Source organism: Synchiropus splendidus, chromosome 5 (genome assembly GCF_027744825.2).
Source record: "Synchiropus splendidus isolate RoL2022-P1 chromosome 5, RoL_Sspl_1.0, whole genome shotgun sequence".
Lineage (NCBI taxonomy): Eukaryota > Metazoa > Chordata > Actinopteri > Syngnathiformes > Callionymidae > Synchiropus > Synchiropus splendidus.
Window position 1 is genome coordinate 11,720,002 of NC_071338.1, and position 25,851 is coordinate 11,745,852.

General features: G+C 45.0%; 1 protein-coding gene across 5 annotated transcripts in view; it reads left to right on the plus strand.

Moving 5' to 3' along the window:
• The window catches only part of LOC128758571 (ankyrin repeat and fibronectin type-III domain-containing protein 1), a 141,792-nt gene extending 122,635 nt beyond the window's left edge, over positions 1-19,157 (plus strand). For all 5 annotated transcript variants that reach the window (XM_053864653.1, XM_053864652.1, XM_053864656.1 and 2 more), the window contains 16 exons: positions 869-1,066; positions 2,756-2,869; positions 4,457-4,554; positions 5,335-5,425; positions 7,945-8,052; positions 11,122-11,221; positions 11,748-11,880; positions 12,157-12,276; positions 12,556-12,771; positions 13,465-13,631; positions 13,698-13,848; positions 14,530-14,698; positions 14,778-14,944; positions 15,035-15,242; positions 15,313-16,046; positions 16,648-19,157. In XM_053864653.1, the coding sequence (XP_053720628.1) occupies positions 869-1,066; positions 2,756-2,869; positions 4,457-4,554; positions 5,335-5,425; positions 7,945-8,052; positions 11,122-11,221; positions 11,748-11,880; positions 12,157-12,276; positions 12,556-12,771; positions 13,465-13,631; positions 13,698-13,848; positions 14,530-14,698; positions 14,778-14,944; positions 15,035-15,242; positions 15,313-16,046; positions 16,648-16,947 (3,074 nt within the window). In that variant the 3' untranslated portion in view covers positions 16,948-19,157. The remainder of the gene's footprint in view (positions 1-868; positions 1,067-2,755; positions 2,870-4,456; positions 4,555-5,334; positions 5,426-7,944; positions 8,053-11,121; positions 11,222-11,747; positions 11,881-12,156; positions 12,277-12,555; positions 12,772-13,464; positions 13,632-13,697; positions 13,849-14,529; positions 14,699-14,777; positions 14,945-15,034; positions 15,243-15,312; positions 16,047-16,647) is intronic.
• Positions 19,158-25,851: the final 6,694 nt, after the last annotated feature.

Below are 25,851 nucleotides of genomic sequence, written 5' to 3' on the forward strand. Positions count from 1 at the left end.
ATTGCGAGTAGCTTAGTTCTGGCCATTGGAGTATTCCCTTCCATGCTCAAGATTAGTCGGGGTAGTAGTCAGCGCCAATTTCTTTATTGGAGTAAAATGATCTTTTTACAGCATGTTTCTTGTCTTATCTCTCTAAAGTGTTTACTGCATATGGACAAAGAAGACATTGTTCTTCTAGATGTCTTATCCATTCATTCATGTTATTATGATCAGTAATAACCTTTTGTCCTTATTGATACAATGCACTCGATGAATGACAGTACAGCAGTGTTTTTCATCCAGTGTGCCATGAGAGATTGTCCATCTACATCAAATTTGTCTTTTTTTTCTGCAATTCATATGCAGTTTTTGGGTAGTATCATAAAGTGGTCTGAAATTTCGACGAAGCACAATTATCCTTTCCCACTGTTATTGTTCTGTCAGTGTTCACTCACTGCATTTCTTCAAGTGTCGCGGGTGATTTCAGAAACAGTCCAGCCAATCAAAACACAACTTTAATATTGGAGGCAAGCCTTTATTTTAGCCTGATAGAACTTCTCGCTGAATGAAAGACGGAGCATCGCACTGTGAGGTTGGAGACATGCAGCTCTCTTTCCTGGGCTTTGAGTTGCACAAGTTTTAAATGATATTCATTGGAAGTCCATTCTTCAATGGTGAAGTTTCATTACGTTGAAACACTGGTCTCTTTTGTTCATAATTCTCAGGAAGCTCTTCTGATTGAAGATCACATGATTCCCCCCAATATAACCCCGAGTTTTGGTGTCAAATATGCAGCTCACGCTGTAAAAGGTGGTTGTGCTGTTTTCGGTTTCTTTGATTTGTAGCTGTGCATAACTCTACTGTCTCTCTGCTGCAATTTCTCTTCTAGTTGTGAGCCTGGAGGGTCGAGCGGTCCATTTGGCCACTCTGGTTCAAGAAGCCGAGCAGCGGGTCTGCGAGCTTCAGACCCAAGTTCACAGCGAAGGCCCAGGAGAGCGGGAGACCTCTGACAGGGAGCGTCAGTTGAAAGCCTGGGAGTGGAGGCTTCGGCTTTTCAGGCGCATGCAGACCGGCTTTGAGCATGCAAGTAGGTTTTCAAGACGACTTTGATGCTCGTAACAAAGACTTCTCACATGCTGAACAGTTGAGCAAAGTTTGCCGCTCCGATTATTCCAGCAGTCGCCTTTGGTTTTCATTTCTGCACCCGGTTTCTGTGCTGGCTCTCTGTCTGCGCTGAGTTAATGGCTTCCACACTTGGATGCTTAGCACACATGACACGGTCTCTGTGTGTGTGCTTGCACTAACATAATACGCTTGTATTCTTGCTTTAATTTTTTATGGGCATTTCATGACACATTTAGTGGCATGGTAGACAGCCACCCCCCAAAAAAACATACACGCTCTCACGCACACACTGCAGCTTCACACCCAAACTAGTCTGGTCTTTGATGACAAAAAAAAAAGTTATGATCATTTTAATAATTCTTCACACTATTGCTATTTGAATGTGGTTATTAGTGACGAAGCAAAATGTGATTTTTTTTTTCCATACCATTTTTGCTGTACATTTAGTCATGGGAACAGGAAGACTTGGTGGAGAGCTCTCAATAATCCATGATCCAAAATTAACCCTCAAAATGAAAGTGAAAAAAACCCTCCGTCAGCAGCATTTTAGGAAGTAGACCACTTGACATTTGAAGAGAGCACCACCGGCTTCATTATATTCAAACCTCCTTTATTGTCCTGTGCGTCAAGTGCGTCATCACCCGCCAGACTCCATGAACATTCCAGCCACATGATGGCAGCACCAACTGTTTTAGAACTTAGAGTAAAGCTAGTTTTTTTTTACCCCATACTTGCATGTCTGAGGCTAATATAACCAGAAGAAAGTTGAAGACCATTTTTATTTGATATTTCAGCCAGTATTGCTCCTTTGGCTCACCATATGCACACGTTTATTTAAATATTCTATTATAGTTTACACTGACTGTGATGTTACTGTATGTTATGTCATCTGCTCGCATGTACATATCAAACTGACCAATGAAGTCACTAAGTTGAATAGTAATAATAATTTCATCAGTGATGCAAAGTTCTCAGTTTGTCAAAAATAAGTTAAAAAAAATACAGATTGCCACCTTCATGCCAAACTTGTGGAAAAACACTGATCATAAAACACACCAAAGCCACTTCTTATTTGCCTAAATATCAAATATATTATATTTATTATTGTTATATTTTATATACCCCCTCTTACTGCAGAGTTAGTGTGCTATTTCATCACCGTCATCTAGCATTAAATGGTGATCACTCGCAAAATGTCATCCACTACAGGCCTGCTCATCACACACGATGGTGAATCAGACGGGTGAGCTGGGCACCTCTCGTTCTGATTTCTTCTGTGGTTGAAGTGGCTGTTGTTGGATCCAGATGTAGTAGATGCCACTCTTAAGTTCTTAAATTTGATTTAATGGTTCTGCATTTACGCATTTTCTGACTGCAGCGGAGCCTCATGGTGCATAATAACGCATGAATTAAGGCCAGTGTGACTGCAGGAACATGATTTGTAACCAGTTTACTCAGCACTTGAGAGTTATTCTGAAGTGGCACCAGACTGTTTAAACCCTGCTGCAGTACAGTCGTGCATCACACGTATAAATAATGTCACAACACAACATAACTGAAGTGGTCATAAATGCACCGGAGTCTGCGTCTGTTCACTCTGCTTCATTTCATAGATTGTTTTGCCATCGTTCTCTTCTGTTTTCCTCCTCAGGTCCCCCAGATGCTCCCAGCAGAGTTCGGTTGTCCGTCAGCAGCAGCGGCAGTCTGCGAGTAGATTTCCAGGAACCTCTCTGCGTCAATTCGGCTGTTGTTACCAAATACAAAGGTCAGTGGAGGAAGCAACCGATGCAGCTGGAATGATCGCAGGAGAAAATCCTTTTGTTGTTGCTCGAGGTCGTATCCCAGGAAGAAAAAAGCACATGCTTCTATCCGGCGCTCTGTGATGCTGTTAAATAAATAACCAGAAACGCAAGTAGAGTCGGCAGACTTCAGCAGCATTGCACATTATCGTACAATTCGCTCGGTTGCCCAGCCTCAGGTGTGTCGGAGTCAATCGCACAAGTGGCCGAAAACTCTCATCATAGTTTACAGACGTTTCCGTAGCTTGCATTCTTTAACAGGAAAGAAGAGGCTCCACAGAATGACAGGCCTCCCATTCAGGAGCAGAAAGCTCATTTTAGCACATAGCAAATGAACTGATTCCTGTACATCTAATGCATCTAGACTCTCCACTTGCTGTGCAGTCTCTTGTCGAATGGTAGGATTGTAATCTCCCTGGTTATTATGCTACCAACAGTGATCAAGGTTTTATTGCAAATTGAATTACTCTTGATGGATTTTGATTTGGAACCTACTTTGCATTACTAAAGCATTTCCAAGCTACATAAAATGAAGGACCTTGAGTTGGAACCCACACGCAAATGGAAACTGCAGCAACGAGACTCAACAACAACAATGAATTTATTAATACATCAATCATTACCAGGCATTACCAGAAAACATTTTAGATTCAGAATAAACAGAAATAAACACACAGTGACATGATGATCCAATTGGCTTGAGCCAGTCAAACACAAAAGTCCTACAAAATACAAGTCTCAAACCTCAAGGATCAGGAAGCGATAACAAATAAAGAACACGGAAAGTTGGTATGCAAAATATGACAATAAAGGCGGAGCATGACGTATACAGTGTATAATTAGTAGACAAATCCAAAGCTCAATGGGGCAGCAGGTGGCAGAAGCATCTAGGAACTTGCAGAAGTCCATGCCATTGCCTGATCTGGTCCGCCTGCCCGATGTGGTCCGGAAATTCGGCTGCTGGAAGCAGACGTTAGTAATGCGCATGTGCGAGTTCTACCAACTGAAGGTTACTGGTCAGCGCACTTAGACCAAACCTTAGACAGACAGTCGGTCAAACATGAGCCGTATGGCAGTGGCCATGTGGAGTCCACAGGATCCAGGATCAGCTCATTTTCGGCAGAGGACGTTGTCTACTGAATTCAACTGTGATCTTCTTTGTTATGGAGCATGTGCACAGAGCACCACAAAATAGTAGCAGTCTGTCTTGACCCAACTCTGGCCACAAGGCGGAGGGAATCTTGAACTTGTAAGATAGATGCACTGGACTTGGGCTCTTCCCGGAAGTCTCCACAATTTCCACTATAGTTCTAGGCATACTGCTCAGATAATTGTGTCGCTGTATCTACAGCTTTGGAAAGATTTTCACGTACTGTGTCAGCAGACCAGAAGTTTATGCCATTACAATCTAGTCACATTTAATAAGTGCCCTCTCTCAGACAAGGCCATGCAAAGACACGAACCAGCTGTCAGACGTGAACGCAGCGGACTTGGATGACACTGAAGAGCTGCCGTTGTATTTGGTTTAAACAATTTCTTTTTTCTGATGACAGTGAGCTGGAGCAGTGCCCCGTCATTCACCCCTCCGCTGGGCGAGATGGTCGTGGAGGACACCAGCCTGCTGCAGTGTGACATCACAGGACTCACATCTGTAAGGCTCCACCTTTCTTCAGCAGCAAACTTCAAAGGTGGTGTTTGTGAAACAAAGGCGCGGTCATGGCTATGTAACCCGTTGTGTTAAGTAGTTTATGGGTGACAAAGTAACACAAAGAGCTGCGGCTCTCCATCCCATCTAGCTGCTGGTGTGGCGCCATAAAACATCTCCAGCCTTTACTGCCACACACTCATAAGTTTTCGCCGACGTTTAAAAGTGCCCATTCTTCAGTGAATTTATCAAACTGCACACTCGAGTAATGGTCACCATTAGTCCCCGATGAAGGAGGTGACAGACTTATGACCCCGCTTCACACAATTGAGAGCGCTCACTTGCTCTTGGCCATATACAAACAACAGTTGCAGAACAGCCTCCAAAATAATAATAAAAAAAAACGAGCAGCTTGGTAGCCTGCCACCTGATTTATGTTTGGCATTTTTAAACGGGCATGTAGACAAATAGACGCTCCCTTGGTTGTTTGTGTGTGAGAAGCCCCTTCCCCCCCCTTTTTTTAGGAACCCTGCTGCTAGCCAAGGCTCACTCCTGTTACATGACAGGGGTCAAGGCAGGGTCAGGAAGTGTCGGCGGCTGGCTTGATTGATCTGGCTGAGAAAGGGGAGACAGGGGTCTGCTGTCTGCTCACTGGGCACGGAGACAGACAGCGCTTCCCCGCAGACCCCTGCCCTCTTCAAGCACGCCCTGAAGTGAAGACACGGGAGAAGTGGTTTGAAGCACATCAACAGGTTATTGTGACATTGAAATGTAATGTCATTCTAGGGGAGCCACTACTACATCCAAGTGTCGGCCTACAACATGAAAGGTTGGGGTCCAGCCCAAGTGTCCACCCCCACCTGTGCCACCCCTTCTAGTAAGTCTGCATTTTGCATCTGTGCGCTCGCATTAAAGGAAAAGAACAACATGTAGCGCCAAAGGCTTCTTGGCTGGCGTCACTGCATTGACACCATAGCAGTTTTCACACCCCATTTAGTGGATGATGAGTGTGTGTTTTCTGTGTCCAGACCGATTAGTTTCATCAGCCAAATATTCCTCACACATTAGCGGACAGGAGCTGTGCGTCATTTCGCGTCCGCTCACCTGATTTGGTTGTTCCAACGTCATTTCGACTTTGCCTTGACATCATCCGGGGGCGTGAAAGCTGCATCGCGCGCTGCCAGCAGGGTGGGTGGGTTTTTGGAAGCCCCAACGCAGACGTCAGAAAGTGTAACTGTAGCCTGCGGATGGCGTTTGAAGTCATGTGCAACAACAGCTGAAGCGTTGACTCACCACAGCAGCTTTGACCCGCTTTGCTCGTTTCTCAGAGTTCCCTTATCATCCATCGATTCGCTTCTATTCTCTTTATGTTGCGCTGCATCATGACCTGTCGCCTTCTGGCACGTTGATAGAGAGTCAAACTTCATCACACAGTAAGCATATGCCGGAAAACAAGTGCTTTTGCTGGAACTTTTTCCATCACATATTACACAGCAGCAACGTTCACAACATTATTTCCCAGTTGTAAATGTAAAAACAGCATAACACAGGTCTTTTTCTGACATGCTTCAGTTCATAAATTTGCAGTGATATTAAGAGTGAAACAGAATATACCTAAAGACTCCCCTGGTGGACGCACATTTGGAAGTTAATGCCGAGCCAAAAGCGGAAAAGCAGATGTCCGCAGTGGCTGTTTGTGTCATCAAAACAATGAGGAAAAGATGGAATATTGCAACGTGATCGAAAATTAATTTGATCCGCTGAGGTCAATTGGTGAGCTGTATTTCTCTCTAGGTTCAGTGCGAGTGTCATGCAAGGGATTCAAACCTGCCGTCTCATTCGATACGTACCTTTATCTGACAGCGTCTACGCTTCGCTGTCAGTGGGGTACGGAACGCAGACGGAGAAAACAGAAAGTTGTTGGTTTCACAGTGTCCTCAGCTGATGAAAGGGCAGCCAACGGGGGTCATCATTACTACGGCCAGAATGGCTGTTCCCTGAGTCCCCACGCAGCCAGAGGCACTCTTTTCTGCACTTTCTGTTCTAGTTGTTCTCACGCCCCATTTAAAACGAGAATGAGTCAGCTCTTTTGTGAAATGTATATTTGACACTAAAGCTTTGGACTTCTGTTGTTAAACGTTGGATCCAACAAAACACTCGTTCAGTTTCCTTGTTGCCAAACCGCAAATCAATCCCCTCCTGCACACAGACTTCCTCGGCATGAAATCACATGGAAATGTGGCTGAAAAGTGAAAACCTCTCACTTGAGTTTTGGTTTTTTGAAGCGGACCCCTTCTGTGAAACAGCGATTGCATCCTGTGGAAACAGGTGCAACCACTGACTCTCTGCTCTTGTTGGATTCAGCGCATGAATCTAGAGCCTCACCAACCAGGGTTTCTGTGGGCAGCAGATAAGCGAGGTTCAGGTTAGCTGCTGCTGTGTGCATTGTGTACTAAGGTCAAACAGGCGCTTGCCCTCATCTGTCCACAATGCTTCAGCGAGTCCATATGTGTCTTCATTTGAAAGGACTGGGCTTTCCCTCTTTCTCTCAACTGTCCACCTTCCTCCATCTCCTCCCTCGGAGCTAATTTCGATGTTGCGTGTTTGTGTTTTCCATTTGGGCCTACCACTGGAAATATTTGCATGTCTGTGCTGTAGCGCGCGGTGCGGCCCCAACAGTGGGGGCCTTATACCGGGCCGTGGACGCCCATTAAAGGGCCCACTTGTCCTGTCGGGACAGACACCTTTCCGGGAATAGAGCTCACCGTGTTTCAGTCCCATGAGCCCCCCGAGGGGCTCTGGGAGAGGGAGAAGGGGTGAGGGTGATGGGGATGTTGGTGGAGGGTGATGGTGGTCGGAGGGTGGGTTATCGCTGACACATCCTCCAGTGAGCAGACTGGAGATGCGGGCTGCAAACAGAAACAATCCCGTCCTGTCAGCCGGAGAGGAAAATGAGTGCGTTTATAATATGTAATCCCGTAAGTGGTTCCACAATATTCATGTTCATTAACGTCTCTGGAAAATTCATTTGGAGGGAAAGGAGCGGCACAAACACGGTTGACTCTTACTTTTATTTATATGTGTTATTTTTGAGGCTCCTTGCTTGTGTCTCCCGTCGTGTGTGTGTGTGTGTAGTCTAGCTGGTGCTAGCCCAAATATGTACAACAGAGCGTGAAGCCTCCGTCTGCAGACGCTCTGTCTGTCAACCACGTGCACATCCGAAAGCACACACTCTAGGCAATGTCTCACGTTTATATTTAGACTTCACGCTGCAAGACAAAGAAATTGCTCAACCCTTTTCGTTATCCAGTGAGTTAAACATCGCTAAAACTTGCGATTACAAATTGTTATAATAAAGGCTCATCCAGTGAAATGTTCTGCCCTTCCTGTCCACAGGCTGGAGGGATGTTGATGGCCGTTCCCCTCGCCAGAGTGGCCAGAAAGAGGCGTTGGACCAGCTTCTTGGCCAAATAAAGGAAGCTCATCGCAACTGCCTTTGTCATGGTAACCTCAGCGTGCTTACTGCTTCAAGACATCAACTTTTTGTTTGTCTATGTTTGTTCACTGCAACCTTGTCATGTTTTTTGTCCAACTTTTTGCTGGTCATCCAACACTATTTACTTTCCGGTTTGTCCAGTTCCTCCATTAGGAGCCACTGAATAAGCATTGGTCATTGATGGACTATGTTGTTTCGATCATTCTTACTCCTGAGGAGTAACAACTTGACAATTGTCATGTGGACTTTTGCGACCAGTGTGGACAAGTTGATCCAGTAGGAGTTTGAGATGTCACTCCTCCACCTACATTTGACATTCAAGAACAGTGGTTGGGAATCGGATGTGCAGAGGTGACAAGCCTAGATACCATACAAATATTAAATGTAGCATTACATATGATAATGTTGTAATCACGCAAGATCAAATTCACATGAAATGATATTCCAAGAGCTGAACTCAATAAGCGCCACCCCATGGCTTAACCCTTACCTCATCCATGTTGCTTTTGGGGCTGACAACATTTAAGAATAATGGCATCCACTTCTGAGGGAGCCAATAGCTGGAGAGCTTTCACCAGATTGTGCAAAGCTTTTTGGAGTCGACAGGAATATTCAGGCATAAGTTGGTGATGGTCGACAAACATCATCACGTGATGCCGTTGTTGTAATCATTTTTCATAAAGTCATGAAGAAAAGAAAATACATTCCTTTCCATTTATGAACTGTACTGCCACAGTCTTTGCGTGCTTCCTGGAGAGTGTAACTCAGCATTGTGAATGGCATTTCAGTTCTGTCGGTGTGCGCTGCACGACTGTCTGCTGCTGTGAACTTGTGACGCTGACTGTGAGTGAGTGAGAGAGGTGCGGCCGATTACCTGAAACAGCTGTTTTTGTTTCTAGTCTTAACACAGGATCAGTAATGAGGCTGTCGCCAAACTTTCCCACTCTGATGCCGGCGTACAACGTAGCATCCGGTGCTGAACAGTGTTATATTCCAATGTTTCAGGCTCTGCGTAAACAGGATCTGACTGTAGGCCTAAATTGACTTGAAACATGAATGGTTCATAAAGCTCCAATTGTTGCAGTGCATTATGGGACTTTTATGAGTTGAGATGCGTTCTTTAATAATGGACTTAAGTTTGCTTTGAAAATTCAGGTATATCGACATAAAGTCACTTCAGTTTTGTTTTGCATACACTGCCATGAGCATCACTGTCATGTTAGACTCACCCACACCCATCACTTTAAACATACAGAATTTTTTGAGTTTATTGAGGCCACCAAGGCGCCTGGAAGGGCAGGTGTAACGCGTCTCACCGATCGCTGCTTTACTTCTTACCTTGACAGACACTTTACAATCTCAGGCCCGACAAGTACTTCAGGGGTTGCACACCCTAAAACGACATGCCCCCCCCCCACCCCTGTCTCAACAGCCCCCCCGCCACTTTATGTGTCTTTCCATGACTCAGGCCTTCCTCAGCCAAATACCTCTCTCTTTGTGACGAAGTGCAGATCGACGTCTCTCACACTCCGACTGTTTATGTCCCCAAACACTGCTGGCTCTAAGTCAGTCCCATAAGTGTCAAACCCTTTCCACACTGACTCTTTTACATGATGGGAAACTTCATTTAGCGTTGAGCAACTTGTCTCTATTTCTCTGACAGCCACATCAGCAAACACACTCGCCCTCTGACTATTGTCGGCTGTGTCCAGACTAGTAGAGGTCGATATAATAGTCAGTATTGAGTTGCTCTGGGTTTCGCAGACGGCGACTGATTGAGCTTGAAAGTTCAGGCACGGTAGCCGAGGTGGCGTGTCCCGGGGTCATGTTTGTTATTCCTGTAAGAGACGAGTTCTAGGCTCGGGTTGGGAGAGAGCATAAATTAACACTGACTACTGCTGCCCCCCCCCTCACCAACCCGCAAGTCGTCCTGTCCACTGTCCATACAGGCGTGAAGATAGACAGGCACACACATCGATACACGTGTACATGAACAGACAAATATTCATGTACATGCTCAATTCTGTCTCTGCCCCTCACGTCCATGTACGCACACCCGACGTCCAGCCCCCCACCGTCTCCCCTCTTGTCCAAACACTATTAATTAAACTGTGAAAGAGGCCTTGACTAACCCAGGCACCCCAGCAGTCAGACTTACTTGTCTGTCTTACTCAGTGTCAAACCTGGACCAGGGCCTGGACGAGCGGAGAGAAATTTGGGGAGGTGAAAGGGGTCGGGGGGGGTGCTGTTTTTGCACGTTACTCCACCTCGTCTTGTCCACCTGAAGAGAAAATTGCTTCTTTCGAGCGCTGAATGGGGGGATTTATTGACTTTAAGTGGCCTGGGGCATGATCACCTGGGAGGGGAGGGAATCTGCGAAGGGTTTGGGACCCAAGGTTTCTAATGAGTTGGGAGGTGCGTTATCTCACCAACAGGCGCCCACACAAACACACACATACATATATATATACACACACACACACACACACCTCCCTCTCTGGCCGCCAACCCCCTCAAGGCCCACTAAAAATAAACATGTCCCCACAGACTTAACTGACCTCCCTGTCAGTGAGTGGCGAAGGGTTAAGACACACACACACTCGCACGCGCGCACACACACACACAAATTACTACAGCTCCTTGACTCCAATCATATGGATGTAGCTCAAGACATGCCCGCAGCTAAAGTATGTGCAGGTAAACACACACACACGCACACACATATATACAGTTAGTGTCCCACTGGGAGCAGAGTGGTTCCCTCAAGGCCCGTAGTCTGTCTGCTGGCAGGCAGCGTGACTGTCAAACGCTGCTGCGCCACTGGAACGCATGAAATTTCAAAAAACATTCCACTTCGACCATGTTGTTGAACGTGTCAGCTTAGTTGTCAATTAGCTAACGGCCTGTCACCGGGCGGTATGTTTGTTGAGCTGATCGGGACAAAGGTCCATTGGTGTTAAAATCAGCCGGCTCCTCCAGAGGTGTCTTGAGTTTCACACCTGTGACACCGAATGAAAATGTTGATATTGTCCAACTGTCACTTGTACAAGAGCTTTTTTTCTGTCTTTTTCACACAGAACAGTGCAAAGCGCCTTCACAAGGCAGAAAACACTCTGTGTCCAAAAGCCTGCGACATCTTTTCCAGCCCACCAGCAAGTTCGTGAAAAGCCTGAAGAGGTGACTCTCTTGCTCCATTATCAACCATTATTGGTACATAGAAGTGCAACACTGTGCAGTTTCCTTCAGTGACACAGCGGAGCATCCCCAATTTTATAAAAATATTTTTTAGGTATTAATTGTACAATGTTTGTAATGATGCTATATATATATATATATATATATATATATATATATATATATATATATATATATATATATATATATATATATATATATATATATATATATACTCGACCAAATCCAGCATGCTAAGTTGTTGAGTAGAATATATATATATATATATATATATATATATATATATATATATATATATATATATATATATATATATATATATATATATATAATCGACCAAATCCAAGTTGTTGAGTAGAATTTAAGTACTGAAGTCTACCACAAACATAAAGCTCACGAAAACGTAGATGACCTCTGATGTAGGTCAGTATTATCAGTAGTAGATGTGAAATTTCTTGACTTGTGCAATGTACCACGATTTGACTGCTCCTCCTGTGCTTCTGTCCAGAGGGCTCTATCTGACCACCATATTCTACAGAGACGATAACGTCCTGGTGACTCCAGAAGACCAGATTCCCATCGTAGAAGTTGAGGACTGCTACTCAAGCTCACTAATGCAAGACTTCTTTTGGTTTACAAAGGTATGCAGGTCCAATCTGGCGGCCGAGTCATTTCATTCGGCCCGTGAGAGAGTAACATTAAATGCAATAAATACACCAAAAAACTCTCGATGTTGTGAAGAGGACAGAGTTCGGAATTTAACTGGCTGTTTTTTGAGATTATATATATGAATATTAAATCAGGAAACTGGATTCAAAATCCAGAAGATGGGTTTCGACCTGTTCAATAAATACCCATTGTGTTCAGCCGCTACTTGGTGTGGTGCCGCTTTTAAGCAGGGTCATTCTGTGTTTCAGGTCTCATACCTGTGGGAAGAGATTCCATGGCTGCAGCAGTGTGTCAATCCTTCCCAGTCGTCATGCTCCTGCACTCTCCAGACCCGCCTCAAGATGCTTCAAGCTGTCTCACTGCTACAGGTTCAATCTTCTCTTTATACATCATTGTGGAGCAGTTACCTGCTGCTGAAGTCCTCAGGACTTCCACATAAACTCTGCGGATTTAAAGCTTGCTCAGCGAGTCAGTAGGTAATAAGGGAGTAATCCGCCAAGCATTGTCTATAATAATTCATGGACGGGATTATTGCCCTGTGTCAGCCCTTCACAAACCCTCAGATGCTTTATAGTAAACACATAAAGGGAATGGCTTTATTGTTCACATGGGGTCCGTGTCTGAGAACAGGTGTGTGTCTTCCTCAGGGAATGCTGGGCACACAAGACCTGGGCCAAGTATATTACGAGCCCATCAAAGACAAACATGGGAACGCACTGCTGGTGCTGTTGAAGGACATGAGTTCCTGTCCCAACCTGGACGGTGTGCACTGGACACAGCTTTGCAAACTGCAGCTGCAGCGAAAGTCCATCTCCTCCCCGGACGAGCCCACCGCCCTGGACATGCTCCTCATCACCCTGCACGTACGTGTCTCCCTGGACCAGACCAGCAGTTATTGGATCGTAGCTCAGTTTTGACATTGTGGTTATTCATGGCTGTTGTTTGGGAGACATGCTGCCTCCATCACAGTGGGGAATGGTTTTGGGGAATCGACAGCAGTGGTTGTGGTTATTATCAGGCTCATTCTTCGCATTTTTTGTTCCTGCGGATTAAACCGTGCGCTCGTACCCTCCAGTTCACAACACAGTGATTAAGCTGACACTTTGGTGCCTCGAGTTTTTTTTGTTGTGGTAATTTATTATTTTAAGACAGCTGAATTAAGTCATAAACATTGATGCCAAGTCATTTAAAATATCTCCATAAAACCAATTTATCTGTTTTGCTGCATTCATCTGAAAGGCTTCGCGAATGTGAAACAGAGTTGTATCAGTGTTGCTTCAGCTGCTGTGTGAGACGGTTTGGTTGTTCAATGCCAAACCCTTGTGCCGTCTCCAAGACTGACCGCAGAAAACTGAAATATTTGCTTTGTGGCCACTGAGGATCACGCTGTATGATGAAATACTAACAATAATGTGCCGCACTTCAATTTCTTAATGTTGACTATCGTTCCCGATCAGGATTGTTGAAGAGCAAACAAGAGGCGCTGCAGTATTTGATTGGCTTTAGGAAGGATTCCTTTGTGACAGATCAGCTGAGCAGAGTCTGTCTCTCCCCAGGAGAAGCTCGCGTACCACAGACGCAGCAGGAAGATATTGTCTCCGGGACTGTATCTCGGCTACCTAAAGCTGTGCACGTCAGTGGAGCAGATCAGAGCGCTGGTGCCCCAGAAACTCCCCAATGTCCTCTGTCATACCAAAGTCAGAGACAACAGCAACGTGTCCAGGTGAGAATCATCAGGCCGACTACACATAGAGGGTGATGGACTGTGCAAGATAATCTGCTGTTTCAGAGAGGAGTGGCAGTGGCTGCAGGCCCTCAGCTCCCTGGAGGAGGCCGTGGAGATGGATGAGGATGTGCAGAGCGCCCCACATCTCCTCCTGCAAGATCTGCGTGGTGCCATCAAGGACCTGATGGCCCACATCAACGTTCCAGCCAACCAGGTCAGTAGCAGAAAACGTTTTTCTTGTGTCTCACCAACCTGAATGTCTGGGAGAGTCGGAACTTTATGACGTAAGACTGAAGGTCATATGGAAAACAGTAGCATAAATGATTTCAAATCTTAATAAAAGTTCCTCAATATCTTGCTTAATTTCAATTTCATTCAATTTCAGCTTCAATGTTGTTTTACAATAGTTTGTGAAAAATATGCCTTTTTTGCTTTTTATAACTTACCTGAGAGGTCGACATTTGCCAGAAACAAAATCATTGTCGAAAACTTTGGTCAACTAACCTTTAAAAAAATTGGCAATTTGTCTGTGTGTGGATTTTTTGTTAAATTTCACCAAAACGTCTCTTTTTCCGATGCAAATGATGCTTAATAGTCGCCCTCAGTGTCGAAGGATAAAGTCAAGGATGAAGACGAGTTGCTTGCTAGCTTTACAAATTGCTCCTTGGTGAAATTTGTGTAAGGAAAAGTAAGGAGCGAGCAACTTGTCAAACATGACTATCCACATTTTACTTTCCAAGTGAAGCTCTTTAGTGCAATAGCTATGTTAAACTCACTCATATAGAATATTTTAAAATGTATTTTAGGTCCTCTTTTACAAACCACGACCACAGACCTGTTCTACCAAGGTGACGTCCCCTCTCATCTGGTATTGTTTCTTATTGTATGATTCTAGGTCCAGGACTTCCGGATCTACAGCCAGGAAGTGTTGGAGTTTGGAGACAAAGTGTCCTTCTTACTCCTCCTGCCTCCGGCAGATGAAGTTTGCACTGCTCCTGGTCAGAATAACCCCTACACTCCCCGCTCAGGCTTTGTCACACTGCCCCTGCAGATCTTTGAGCTAGGTCTGCACGCCTTCATAATGTCCTTGTGTTTTCCGCACAACCCTTGTCTGAAGACCTCTGACAAATCTTTCTGTTTTAGTTCACTTCAATGCCTATTGTCCAAGTTTCATCGGCCAGTACTGCCGAGTGTCTGCTCTGCTGGAGCTGGAGTCTCTCATGTCCCAGCAGGCACTGAGGGAAGCCTTCTCAGAGTCGGAGCTCATCGCCGCCAGGAAGAAGCATCAGCAAGTCCAAGAGCACATTCAGGTGAGCCTGAAGGGACGGGGCCAGGACAAAGTGCGTTTGTGTGACTTGTCATCGGTGGAAAGTGACCCTGGCTGTTGCCTGTGTGAGCAGCAAATGGATGAGGTGTGGCGTGATGCCCGGTGGATCATGGAGGCGCTGCAGTACGCCCGCTACAAACAGCCAACTGGAGGCGTCTCCATCAGCTGGATAATTGACTTCTCCAAAGAAGTGCTGCCTGACAAGCCCGCGTCCACGTCCTCCCAGCCAGACTTCATGCCCTCTCCTATGCACTCTCCAGACCACTGCCGCAAACACTCAGGTTCGACCTGCTGTAGATGGACGCACGGCAAAATTCCTCTTTTTCCTTAAACCACTGCTTGTGTTTGCAGATTTCACCGGCTTGTCCGACGAGGAGGGGTCCTCTGAAGTCTTCTTGACCACTGACAGTGACTACGACTCAAGTCGGGCGCAGAGTCCCCGTGAGCTGGACCTGCTGCCCTCCTCTCCGCTCTCTTCATCCGCGCCGTATGAGTCCCGCGCGTTTCTTCGTAGCGATGGGAGCGGCTCGGGCCTAGTGGGGTGTCCGAGCAGAGGCGGGCGTGGAAGCGGAGGACTGCGAGACTCCACTCCTGATGTCCTCCAGGCGTCTGATCCGCAGCACGGACAGGAAGCTCAACTTTGTGGAGGGGTGGGAGCAGTCCGTTGTGGGAGAGACAGGCGACGGGGGGCTCCGGAGCTCTTTGACAGTGACTTCATTTTACCCAGCAGGCAGATCGAATTGTTGCACATCACGGAAAAGAGACAAGCTTTTTGTGTCAGGACCAGCAGTCTGGAGTTCCCCCCTAGTGGCACAGCCCACCACCAGCATAACCCCCACCACACAACCTGCTCCTCACCACCCACTTCACCACAGCGAAGATGGCACCGGCCTTCGTCTGTGGAACGGTGCTGCTCCGCGGGCCACTGCCAGCCTCATCGTCCACCAGCGCGGACGCTATCGGAAGACAGCGGCACTCAGAGGCTCTCGTCGCCTGTACCGGCCTCTGTCAGGAGGAGCTGCCACGCCACACTCAGAGTTTACCCTCAGTACAGCACCGGCCTGCCCAAAGAAACCAGCGTCAAGGTGCGTTTTAGTATCGCCAAATCATCGATAGGCAGCAACACTGAGATCTCATCCTCCAGTGTTACATGTCACACTCCAACTCAAATGAGGAAGTCGTTCATACTCTACGTCGGAGCTGTCAATCTCCATCACACAAGAGACCAAATGCTAAACACGGTCCAAGTCACAGGCCCAACTCAATGCACATTTGACAAGAGTCATTGTCATTGGTGGAGGCGAGTTTTGACTTAAAGTACCGTACCTGTGCGGTTCACTGTTGTTTGTCTTTGAGGGTTCTTGACATTTCCAATCTCTGCTTGCTGGGAAACAACATGTTGAAGGGTAAAGCTTAAACACTGCTACATGGGGAGGTCACCTGAGATGGGTTTTGATTTGGAAGCTGCCACGCAATTTGAGTTTGTTCTAATAAAAACACATTTTAAAACACAAGCCCACAGTCACATACAAATTCTACATCTGAATCACTCAGTCATGGAGACACATAAAACGTAGATTCACTGAAGAATGCACAAAGAAAGGAAGGACTTTTTTTAGCTTGTTAAAAGCAGTGTTTGGACACGTGGCCATGTGTTGACCATCAGCTTCTGCTCCTGTCTTGCAGCTCTGTGTGACCCCCTGTACGTCTGCGAGGGAAATGGTGCAGCTGGTGGTGCAGGAGATGAATGTGGTGTCTCGCCGCGTGCTGGGGGGCAGCGGCGACCCGGATACGTGCGTGTACTACAGCCCGGAACAGTTGAAGCACTTCGGCCTGGTGCTTGTGGTGGACAATAGAGAGAAGTGGCTACAGGATGACTTCTGCCCGCTGGAGCTCCAAAACCCCTGGCTGAGGGGAAAGCTGTGCGTCCGCATTAAAGAGTATTCACCGCTGGCTCTGCAACACAGCCGCGCCACCACAGTGTGACATTTTAAAGACACTTATTTGGAAGAGACGTTTATACAAGCTGTCAATAAATTGCACCTTTTCCTCTGTGGTTTGGTGTATGTGCGTCGACTACTGCAGCTGTCATTGAGCCTCTTCTCCACTATTTCCATGAAGAGTTCTCTTCGTCATGTGACCTCTTTTTACGAACATCAGCGAAACTCATATGGGGACCAAATGAACAATCACTAAATGGAACAAAGAGGAGGCCGTTTTCTGTGCTGTCAGAAGCCATTCCACTGAACCTAGTGATGGCGAGAAAGATGAATGGAGCCCTTCCCTGACGTCCAGCGTGAGTGACGCCAGCGCATCAGGCCAGAATTACACAGGCAGCGTCACCGCCTCCACAGTCACACGTGGACAAGGTTTTCCCTGTGAGCTCCCCCAGCGTGTCACTTCCAAAGAGCTGCAGCTGCCTGTCCCCAGGAAGTCGACCAGGCCCACGGGCCTGGAAGAAGCTGCGGTGAAGAGAGCTGGCATCTCTAGCAGGAATGAAAGTGGACTGAGGGTTTGGGTCACCGGTCAGCCGTCGGCTCTTGGCTGTACAGTCCTGTCGAGTAGCAACGGAAGTCGTGCTGTGTATAGTGGACGCAATTTTAGCGTAGCTGACTGATACTTATTGTGGGGTAATAAACGACTAGCTAATTTTCAAAAGGAGGAGAAAAAAAACAAGCAATACTTGACTCATGTTGTGTTTCTGATCGATGGCAAAAAAACGCATGTAAATCTTCCACAGTTGTGCCGAGTCCATCCGAAGTACTGTATTCCTGCTGTGCTGAGAAGTTAACTAGTTCAGTGTTTTTCTCTGTTTGGTTCAGTGGTATTCCCAAAACGCATCAGCGTGTGGTGCCTGTCAGTCTGGAGCAGCGTGGCCCCCAAAGGGATTGATTGTGTGGAGGTTCAGCCGAGCTGACTGACTGTATCTGCAAACTGTCTTTTCCAAAAATAACACGAGGGCTTGACTGTGGTGGAGAAGGTCCAGAGAAACTCTTCCTCTTATATGTAAATCACCTCCAACACACTGACGAAGGTGCTGTCCAACTGAGGCGACGTCCACACGGCCAGACGGGATTAAAAGCACATTTCTGCGCGTCGACTTTAAAAACAGGGCGACTATAACATATGACTGACACCTTTCCAGCAACTCCAAATTACACCCAGTCTTGGAGGTGATGCTCCCTATACTGAGGTCAGTGAGCAGTAAACTGCCAAACTGAAGTCAAACTCACCGTTTATCATAAAATGAGAAAATGAGTTGCATTAATTCCCTTCTTATTAGCTCTTAGATCTTTGTGAGTATTGTGCTACAAATGAAGATTTCACCCACAGTTCACTCTTATAGTACTTTAAAATAAAGGCCTCCAGTTTCTAATCCAGAGATCAATCTTAATAAATCAAGTTGTTCATGATGAAGTCACGTTTATCAACAGTGTAGTTTTGAATTCTAATGCTGAGGAAAGGAATGAGGAAGTGAGGTGGTCAAAAGGAAATCAAAAATATCCTTTGTGGATGTCGCCTCAGTTGAAGACCAACAGTCTGATTTTTTTCTGCCTTCAATATAATAACTGTTTATATGGATTTTCAGAGAGGGGAAAAAGGTGTTTCAAAGCGTATTCTATTTTTTATAAAATATTCCACTGGACGCCACAACCTTGTAGTAAATGTAGCAGCAGTTTAGAGACGGTGCAATATGGTCCGTGTTATTGTAGCATTTCAGTGATCAACGATGGCTGCGCTCACCTTGCGCCTCCACCCTTCAAGATGTGTTTTTACCTGTAACTGCTGTATAAAAAAAAGATGCTGATATTGTTCATTTTGTTTCACTGATGGTTGTGCTAGCGCTTTGATGTCTTCTTGGTTCATATTGTTACAGTTTTTCTGAGGACCAACATGTACAGAGACAAACAAGGGGGTTGTTTTCTTCTTTTGAATGTGGGGCTGCTGCTTCAGAGGTGAAAGGTCGCTGAAGGTAACGGAGAGAGTGAGCCAACTACCCAAGAGAAGTTGGGGATAAATCCTCCTTGCAGTCAAGAAGAATAAATAAATAAAAGCCTCATGTTTACAAGGAGCTGTTGGCAGATCATCAGGCAAAGTCATGAAGGAGACATCACGTCACTTTTTAAAATTCTATTTTTATTGAACAATAAATGAATATTACGGAATAAAAGTCGAGGTTGTTTATGTGGGTTTCTTTTAACAATACACTTGATGGCCCCGTTTGTGTTTGTCCCGCTGGACAATTACAATGTTTTATATGACATTAAGGTTGAATAAAATACTACATTCATTAGGGATTTTATTTCAAACACATGCAAACATTTTACATTAAAGCTCCCTTGTAATTGTCTTCTTGTTCTCTAACTGATCCAGGGTGTTAAAAAGAGGGTGAATTATCATCCAGGAAGAATATCAAAAGAGATGAGTCCACGTACGGCGGATTAAAAAGCAAAAGAGTTTTAGGCTGTGGAAAAGCACAGGTTTGCTTTTATGCATCCAAGACCAGGGAAAGTCTATGTTGTGAAATTCTCTATACTCCAATGAGGACTACCCATAAATGCGGTCTGGACCAAATAGTGAGGACGTCTTCGCTTTGTTAGACAAGTGTGACCATCACATGTCACTCAAATGATGTTCCAAACTGACTAGGCTCTGCTAATGTTTGTCACAAACATCTTAAAATGGGCTTTTCTTTTTCCCAAGTCAATTCCATAGAGGAAAAGATTGTGTTGACAGCCCGGCAACACTGGCAATTTGAGACAAAATGACGACAAGGACGTTGATATTTGTTGTGAGAGTGCTCGTAGCCTGTCAATCCTGAGTGCACACACTAGTGTTTTGGTGTGTTAAAATGATTCTCTCTTCCTTCCGTCTGAGATGAGGCAAGAAACATGCTTAAAATATAAATTCAAGATGCCCTTCTTCAAACAAAACAGTTGCTTTGGACGATTGCAGTGCCGTAGATCGGATTTTAATATGGAAATAAATACGTTGAAATGGGAATGAAAATAAAAAATATCCACTTTCCGGGCCAGTGACTTCAAGGAGAAACATTGTCACGTTTCTTCAGACTAAAAAGTAGTTTTGATCCTAACAATCAAAAGGTCAACGCAGCTCTGATGGAGTAAAAAACATACCAGGAAACTTTGGTTTCCCTGAGAAAAACACTCTTGCTCAAGGGGAGCACAACAACAGTGAGGGTGGGCCGGACCTGCCAACTTGCAACCTGATCATTTGTCTGAAAAAAAAAAAAAAAAAAACTCAAGCAAAATCATGACGTAAAGTGTTGTTGGTTATTAAATGAAATGAAATGATAAGATTCGTGTTGAAATGAATTCCCATGCTTGATGAGTCTCTTATTACTGACCAGATCTACACCGCTGCCATTTTAGCCTCGCTTTAAGAGATTGAAATGTGGTGGCTGATTCTCTTTATTTGAATTTTGGAAATAGCGCTAGTAGTATAATAGCTAGTTTTCACCTGTGACGAGTCGGTGGTTTTCCATCTTCAAAGTCAGGTGACGTGAGACAGTTTGTTGTCCAGAAAAAGAGCGTCAGAACTTTTGCCCATGGCAGGTGAATACGATCAGCTCATGTTTGCTGTCAGCTGTGTTAATGCCTGCTCACATTTTAAAAGCCAGAAAAAAAAGAAAAATCCTGAATTGCATCAACATTAAGCGGCAAACGCTCTGTGTTCTTTAATGAAACGTTCTGGAACTTCTCATCCACACGAAGGGCATAGCAACTTTCTATTTCCAGTGTGCAGAGGTCGGGTTTTCTCTGGGGCTTATTCTTTTCTCTGCGTGCATCGTGCCACACCAAGGCCGACTTGATGAATGAGAGCGGATGAGATATAGAGGGCACTTGTTCCTACAGACTCCATACTGCCATGACCTCATCACCGTTTGCCAACCAGTCGATGAAAACTGAACAGAGGGCAGCTGCACACAGATTCTCAGTACAAATAGTGGGCACGGTCACCCGAGGCCTGCTGAGTGTCACTGCCAGGATGAACAAAGATCTTAGTATTGTTAATGTCAGCATTAAGACGGATTTAAATTTGGACAAAGTCTGGCGTCAGTGGCACTTTCATTCTCTTGTGCAACAGTTTGGACGTTCAGAGAGTCAAACTACCCTTCAGTGCGGCTTCGGATGAGTCAAGAAATGCCTGTATAAATTTGAATGTGTTGACTAGTCAAATCTGCGTGGCAATTGGCTTCCTCACTCCAGAATATGAAGAGGATGCTAGTGTGGATTGCCACACACGGCAATAGAAACAACAGAAACAACATCAGCTAGTAATCTGTTGTAGCAGAACATAAAGACCGGCACGTTCCGTTTGCTGCCTGCAAACACCATTTTCCAGGATAAGAGCTTAAATAACTTTCTCTAAAAATAACTAAAATTCTCATGAAATTGTTTGGGTTTTTATATCGTTCATTGCCGCCATTCCCGCCTGGGGGGGGAGGCGATGGACAACCAGTCTACACACAAAGACTTGTTCAGATTTCTGTGGCTGTTTTTGGAGCTGCTATGTTAACATGAGTGCTGAGGCCTCATCACACAGGTAACTGAAGTGCCACTGATCAACAGCCCCGGATTGTGTCGGGAAGCACCAGAGCTAACAGACAAGATAGTCAGGAAAGCATACAAAATGTCTTAACACAACTTATCTTTAGTTCATGTTTCAAAATATTGACGCTCTGCTGCCCCCTGGTCAGAGCAAACAGATCATAATAACTAGATGTGATGTTGGTGTAATAACGTGATGTTTCTGTTCTAAACCAAAGAATAAATATTCAAGCAGAGGCGCACGTTTCGGAGAGGGTTGCGGGACAATAGATAAATAGCTGGTGCTTGGAGCATTTTTAGAGCCAATGAGCGGATCATAAAATTGATTTTCAAGCTCGCAGGAAGCCAATGCAGAGACTTGAAACTCTCTGTGATGGGTTGCCTCTTTCTGGTCCTGGTCTAGCCAGCATGCAACAGAGTTCTGTGGGAGACAAAGGTGGTGAATGTTTTCTTCGGGACACCAGAGTGGAGAGCATTAAACAATAGTCTGTTCTAGGAGTGATAAACGCATGGATAAGTGCTTTGGCCTGAGTGGAAAAATGGCCTGACTCTGGAAATGTTGTTTAAATGGAATGTGCTTTGGTTATGTTTTGGATCAAAGCTTAAAATCTGTTCAACATCAAAATGTTTTGGCTGGGACTTTATCTTAAGTGAGGACTTATCTTTGAGACCCAGGGCCAGTCATTAAAACCTTTGTCCTGGTTGAGCTGAAGATACTGCTCTGCAAATACAGTTAAAAAAGCGTTAAGCGCAAAGGTCTTCCACAGACGTAGAGCTGGGTATCATCCGCGTATACGTGGACATAAAGTCCACAGCTCCTGATGACATCACCAAGGGAGAGCGAGTGGATGTAGCACTGGTCCAACAACTGATCCCTGAGCGCCACTCGTTCCAGTTTAAAGGTATTGGACCAAAAAACTATGTGTTAACTTACGAAAGACTGTCAGCGAGGGACGACTCAAGTCGGTTCAGAACAGTTCCAGGGAAACTGACACGGTTCTGTATAAAATAATCTGATGGTCAACTGTGTCATATGCGGCGATCTGGTGTCGTCCATAACCTTGAGCGAGGCGCTCTCAGAACAGTGATTAACTCTGAATCCAGATGAATGAAATTCAACAGGCTCCTTTCAACAGGGACATTCTGCACAAAAACACTTTGTAATGAGGGATTTCTAAATGCCCTAATCATCCATTTCAATGTCTATTTCTATCTTTTACAATCTTCTCAGGGGCGATTTGGCTGCAGTGTCTGTGCTTCACTTCTCTTTCAAAGGTGTTTTACTTCATGGCCATAGTAGGTGCTCACTTTCGCCTCCCTGATGCGTGAAACCGATGTTCTACTACGAAGCTGGAAGGCATGAATCATCCATATTATCTTATTATACTCATCTAAACTGAAAAGAACATAACAAAAAAATCAGATTTTTTTTGTCTTTTTTGATGCCATTCATGTCGTGAGACTGTCGCTTGAAAACAGTTAAGAGATAAAGGCGCACTGAAATGAGAAAACTCTTCTGCGTGACCCCGAGTGAGTGATGGGAGTAAGATCACTCATCTTAACTGTACATTAGACGTCACAGGCGCCCGACCATAGAGAATGACTTCATGTTTACTGACGCTTAACTGATCCACTGGAGAAACTCTTCCCCATCTCTCAAGCAGCGATGGCGATGTACTGCAGCATCCTCGGCAACTGGCAGGGTATTTTCTGCCTTACATTCTCGACCACGTACACCGTGATTTCTTTTTTTTTTTTTTTTTTTTAATTCCCACTGCCTCTGTCAGGGGTTTTTAACTATGCTTGTGGACTGTCACAGCGCTGTTACTTCACACACATGCAGCACAGCCACTTTCCTTCTCACTGCACGATCTTCATCAAAATCTGAGTCAGTCACTTTTGCTCTCTGTTTGGCTCCCTCTGCGTAACTACTATCACCTTTGTCTCTACAATGGTTTTCAATTTCCAATTTACTCCAAACTTTGATTGAAACGCCCTCAAATGTTCAGATAGAAGTTGCGTTGTAAAGTAGTAACTACAACTGGCTTCATATTTGCTGCTTGGCTAGTTTAAATGCCGCGATGCCATGAGGGCACATTCTTACATCATGTTAACATATAAACATTATTGTAAATTATTATTACAAAATCTTATTCCTAAACCTTCCTTGTTTATTTTGCAGAACCCCACTAGTATCTGCTAAGGTCACCTCTTTTCTGAGAAGATCCAGTCCAGGCAGCGCCACTCCAACATGGTGGAGTGTCAACAATCACGTTTTCTAAAAAAGTCAGCTCAAGTTGGTGAGTAAGCCCAAGATCCTTGAGCGTCTCCTGGGAACAGGGCCTGTGACACCTCGTGTTCTGGCACTGATCCTGGTGGTTGGGGATGCAAAGTTCAAGTCAGCACAGAAAGTGGAAACTGGACACTGACACAAATCGCAGCCTCTGATGTGTGCTATACTGCGGGGATGGTAGGTGGCGCAGCATGGCAACTCATAAGTGATAATAAAACACACATAACCCTTAAGCTTTCTATCATCATATCACAGCAATGTCACACAACTCATGTATTTCTCAGCCCAGGAGTGAATGAAATATCAAATGCCGCCCTGTCAGCAAGACCTACGAGGCGTCACTGGATGGACAACCGTGCTCTGCAGGACGTGTGAATGCAGCATGTGCAAGACTTTCAGTCTTGGACTTAATGAAGACGAGCACCAGCTCCAGGCGTCTCCTGCACAAATCACGCCATAATAACACACTACACCTTTAAGAATGTCCCGTCACTGTTTATTGACAGTAACTTAAGAATTGTACTGGAATTCTGACACCTCCTAATTTTAAACCTTCAGACTCCAGAAGGACCAGAGCTAAATATAACTCCCCTGGCATATATCTGAATCCCTACAAAGAAAACATTCTGAAAAGAACCTGAATGGTGCTTTTCATGCTCGGAAGGCAGATTCAAAGTGGCGCGCACTTAGCTTCTACGCAGAAACATGCGACTCATCAAAATATTTGCGCGGCCCGGAGAGATGGGAATCAGGCGAATCACTTGATAGGTCACTTCATCAGAGCTCTGACTGGCAGAAAAGCAGGAGTCAGGTGCTGTTACGCTCATGAACGGGAACAGTGGGGGCCTGACCCACGGACACTTTTAGAATACAGGTACAGTGGTGCTGTTTTTGGCACACAGGGTCAATGTTAGGGTCACACAGAAAAAGTACTGGATCACAGCATTTTTTGGGTTATTGTGCTTATCCACCTTCATTCAACCTATATGTGGCATTATAATATATATATATATATATGTATATATGTATATATATATATATATATATATATATATATATATATATATATATACACATGGCTACATTTATCCTCCGGGTAAAATTTTATATCAGTTGATGTTAAAACATGTTGAATCACGTGATGGCCATACAGGTATTTAAAAACAGGAACAGCACATACATGCAACGTAAACACACCTCATGTTCCCAGCAATTCCACAATCCTGTGCACATTTGCAGCTACAGTGGTCCTTGTTGGATAAGGTGGTGAATAAAAACAGAATGGAGGCTAGTGTCCACTCGGCTTTATTTCTCCTCTCAAAACTGAATGGCACCTCCTGACTGAGATGCTGTGATCTACATAAATCACATTGCTTTATTATTTTGTAACACATTCATTCGTGATTTTTTTTTTTTATCAACTTGCAATACACCATGGGGTATGAGACCTTGAAAAACAATTGTAACCTATGGAGCCTTCACTATTGTGTCGACAGAAAAGACCACTTTGCTTTTGCCGAAACACACATCCTCATCATACAGGAGGAAATATAAATGTTTTTGTCACGTAAGCTGACATTTCATCTTGCTAACACAGTAGAAAACTCCTCTGACTTGCAGTGGCTTACTAGGGCCCCTATAAAAGGCCCCTCTATTGGCCCTGATCAGACCTCCTGCATTACCTAACACCAGGCGAATTTCCCTCTCTCTGCACCAGCCTGATGTAGCTCTTAATTGAAACAGTTAGTAAATTGGAGCTGAGACGTCTGAGTATTTTCCCTGACAAGGCCCAGTCACATTCGTGCTGTTTATTCTGCTACACAATGGAATCTAAACATCTTCCAAGTCCTGCGCGAGGCAGAGACAACCTTAATCCTTGCCACGAACTCCTTGTACCGTTAGGGTTAAGGTTCGAGTGGTTTCTGCGTCTGACAGGAGGCTCCTTACTCATCCTCCACATCATCTGTTGACATATTTTCATACGATGAATAGTCCTTGTTATCGATTTCAAGTTGTTTGACCTTT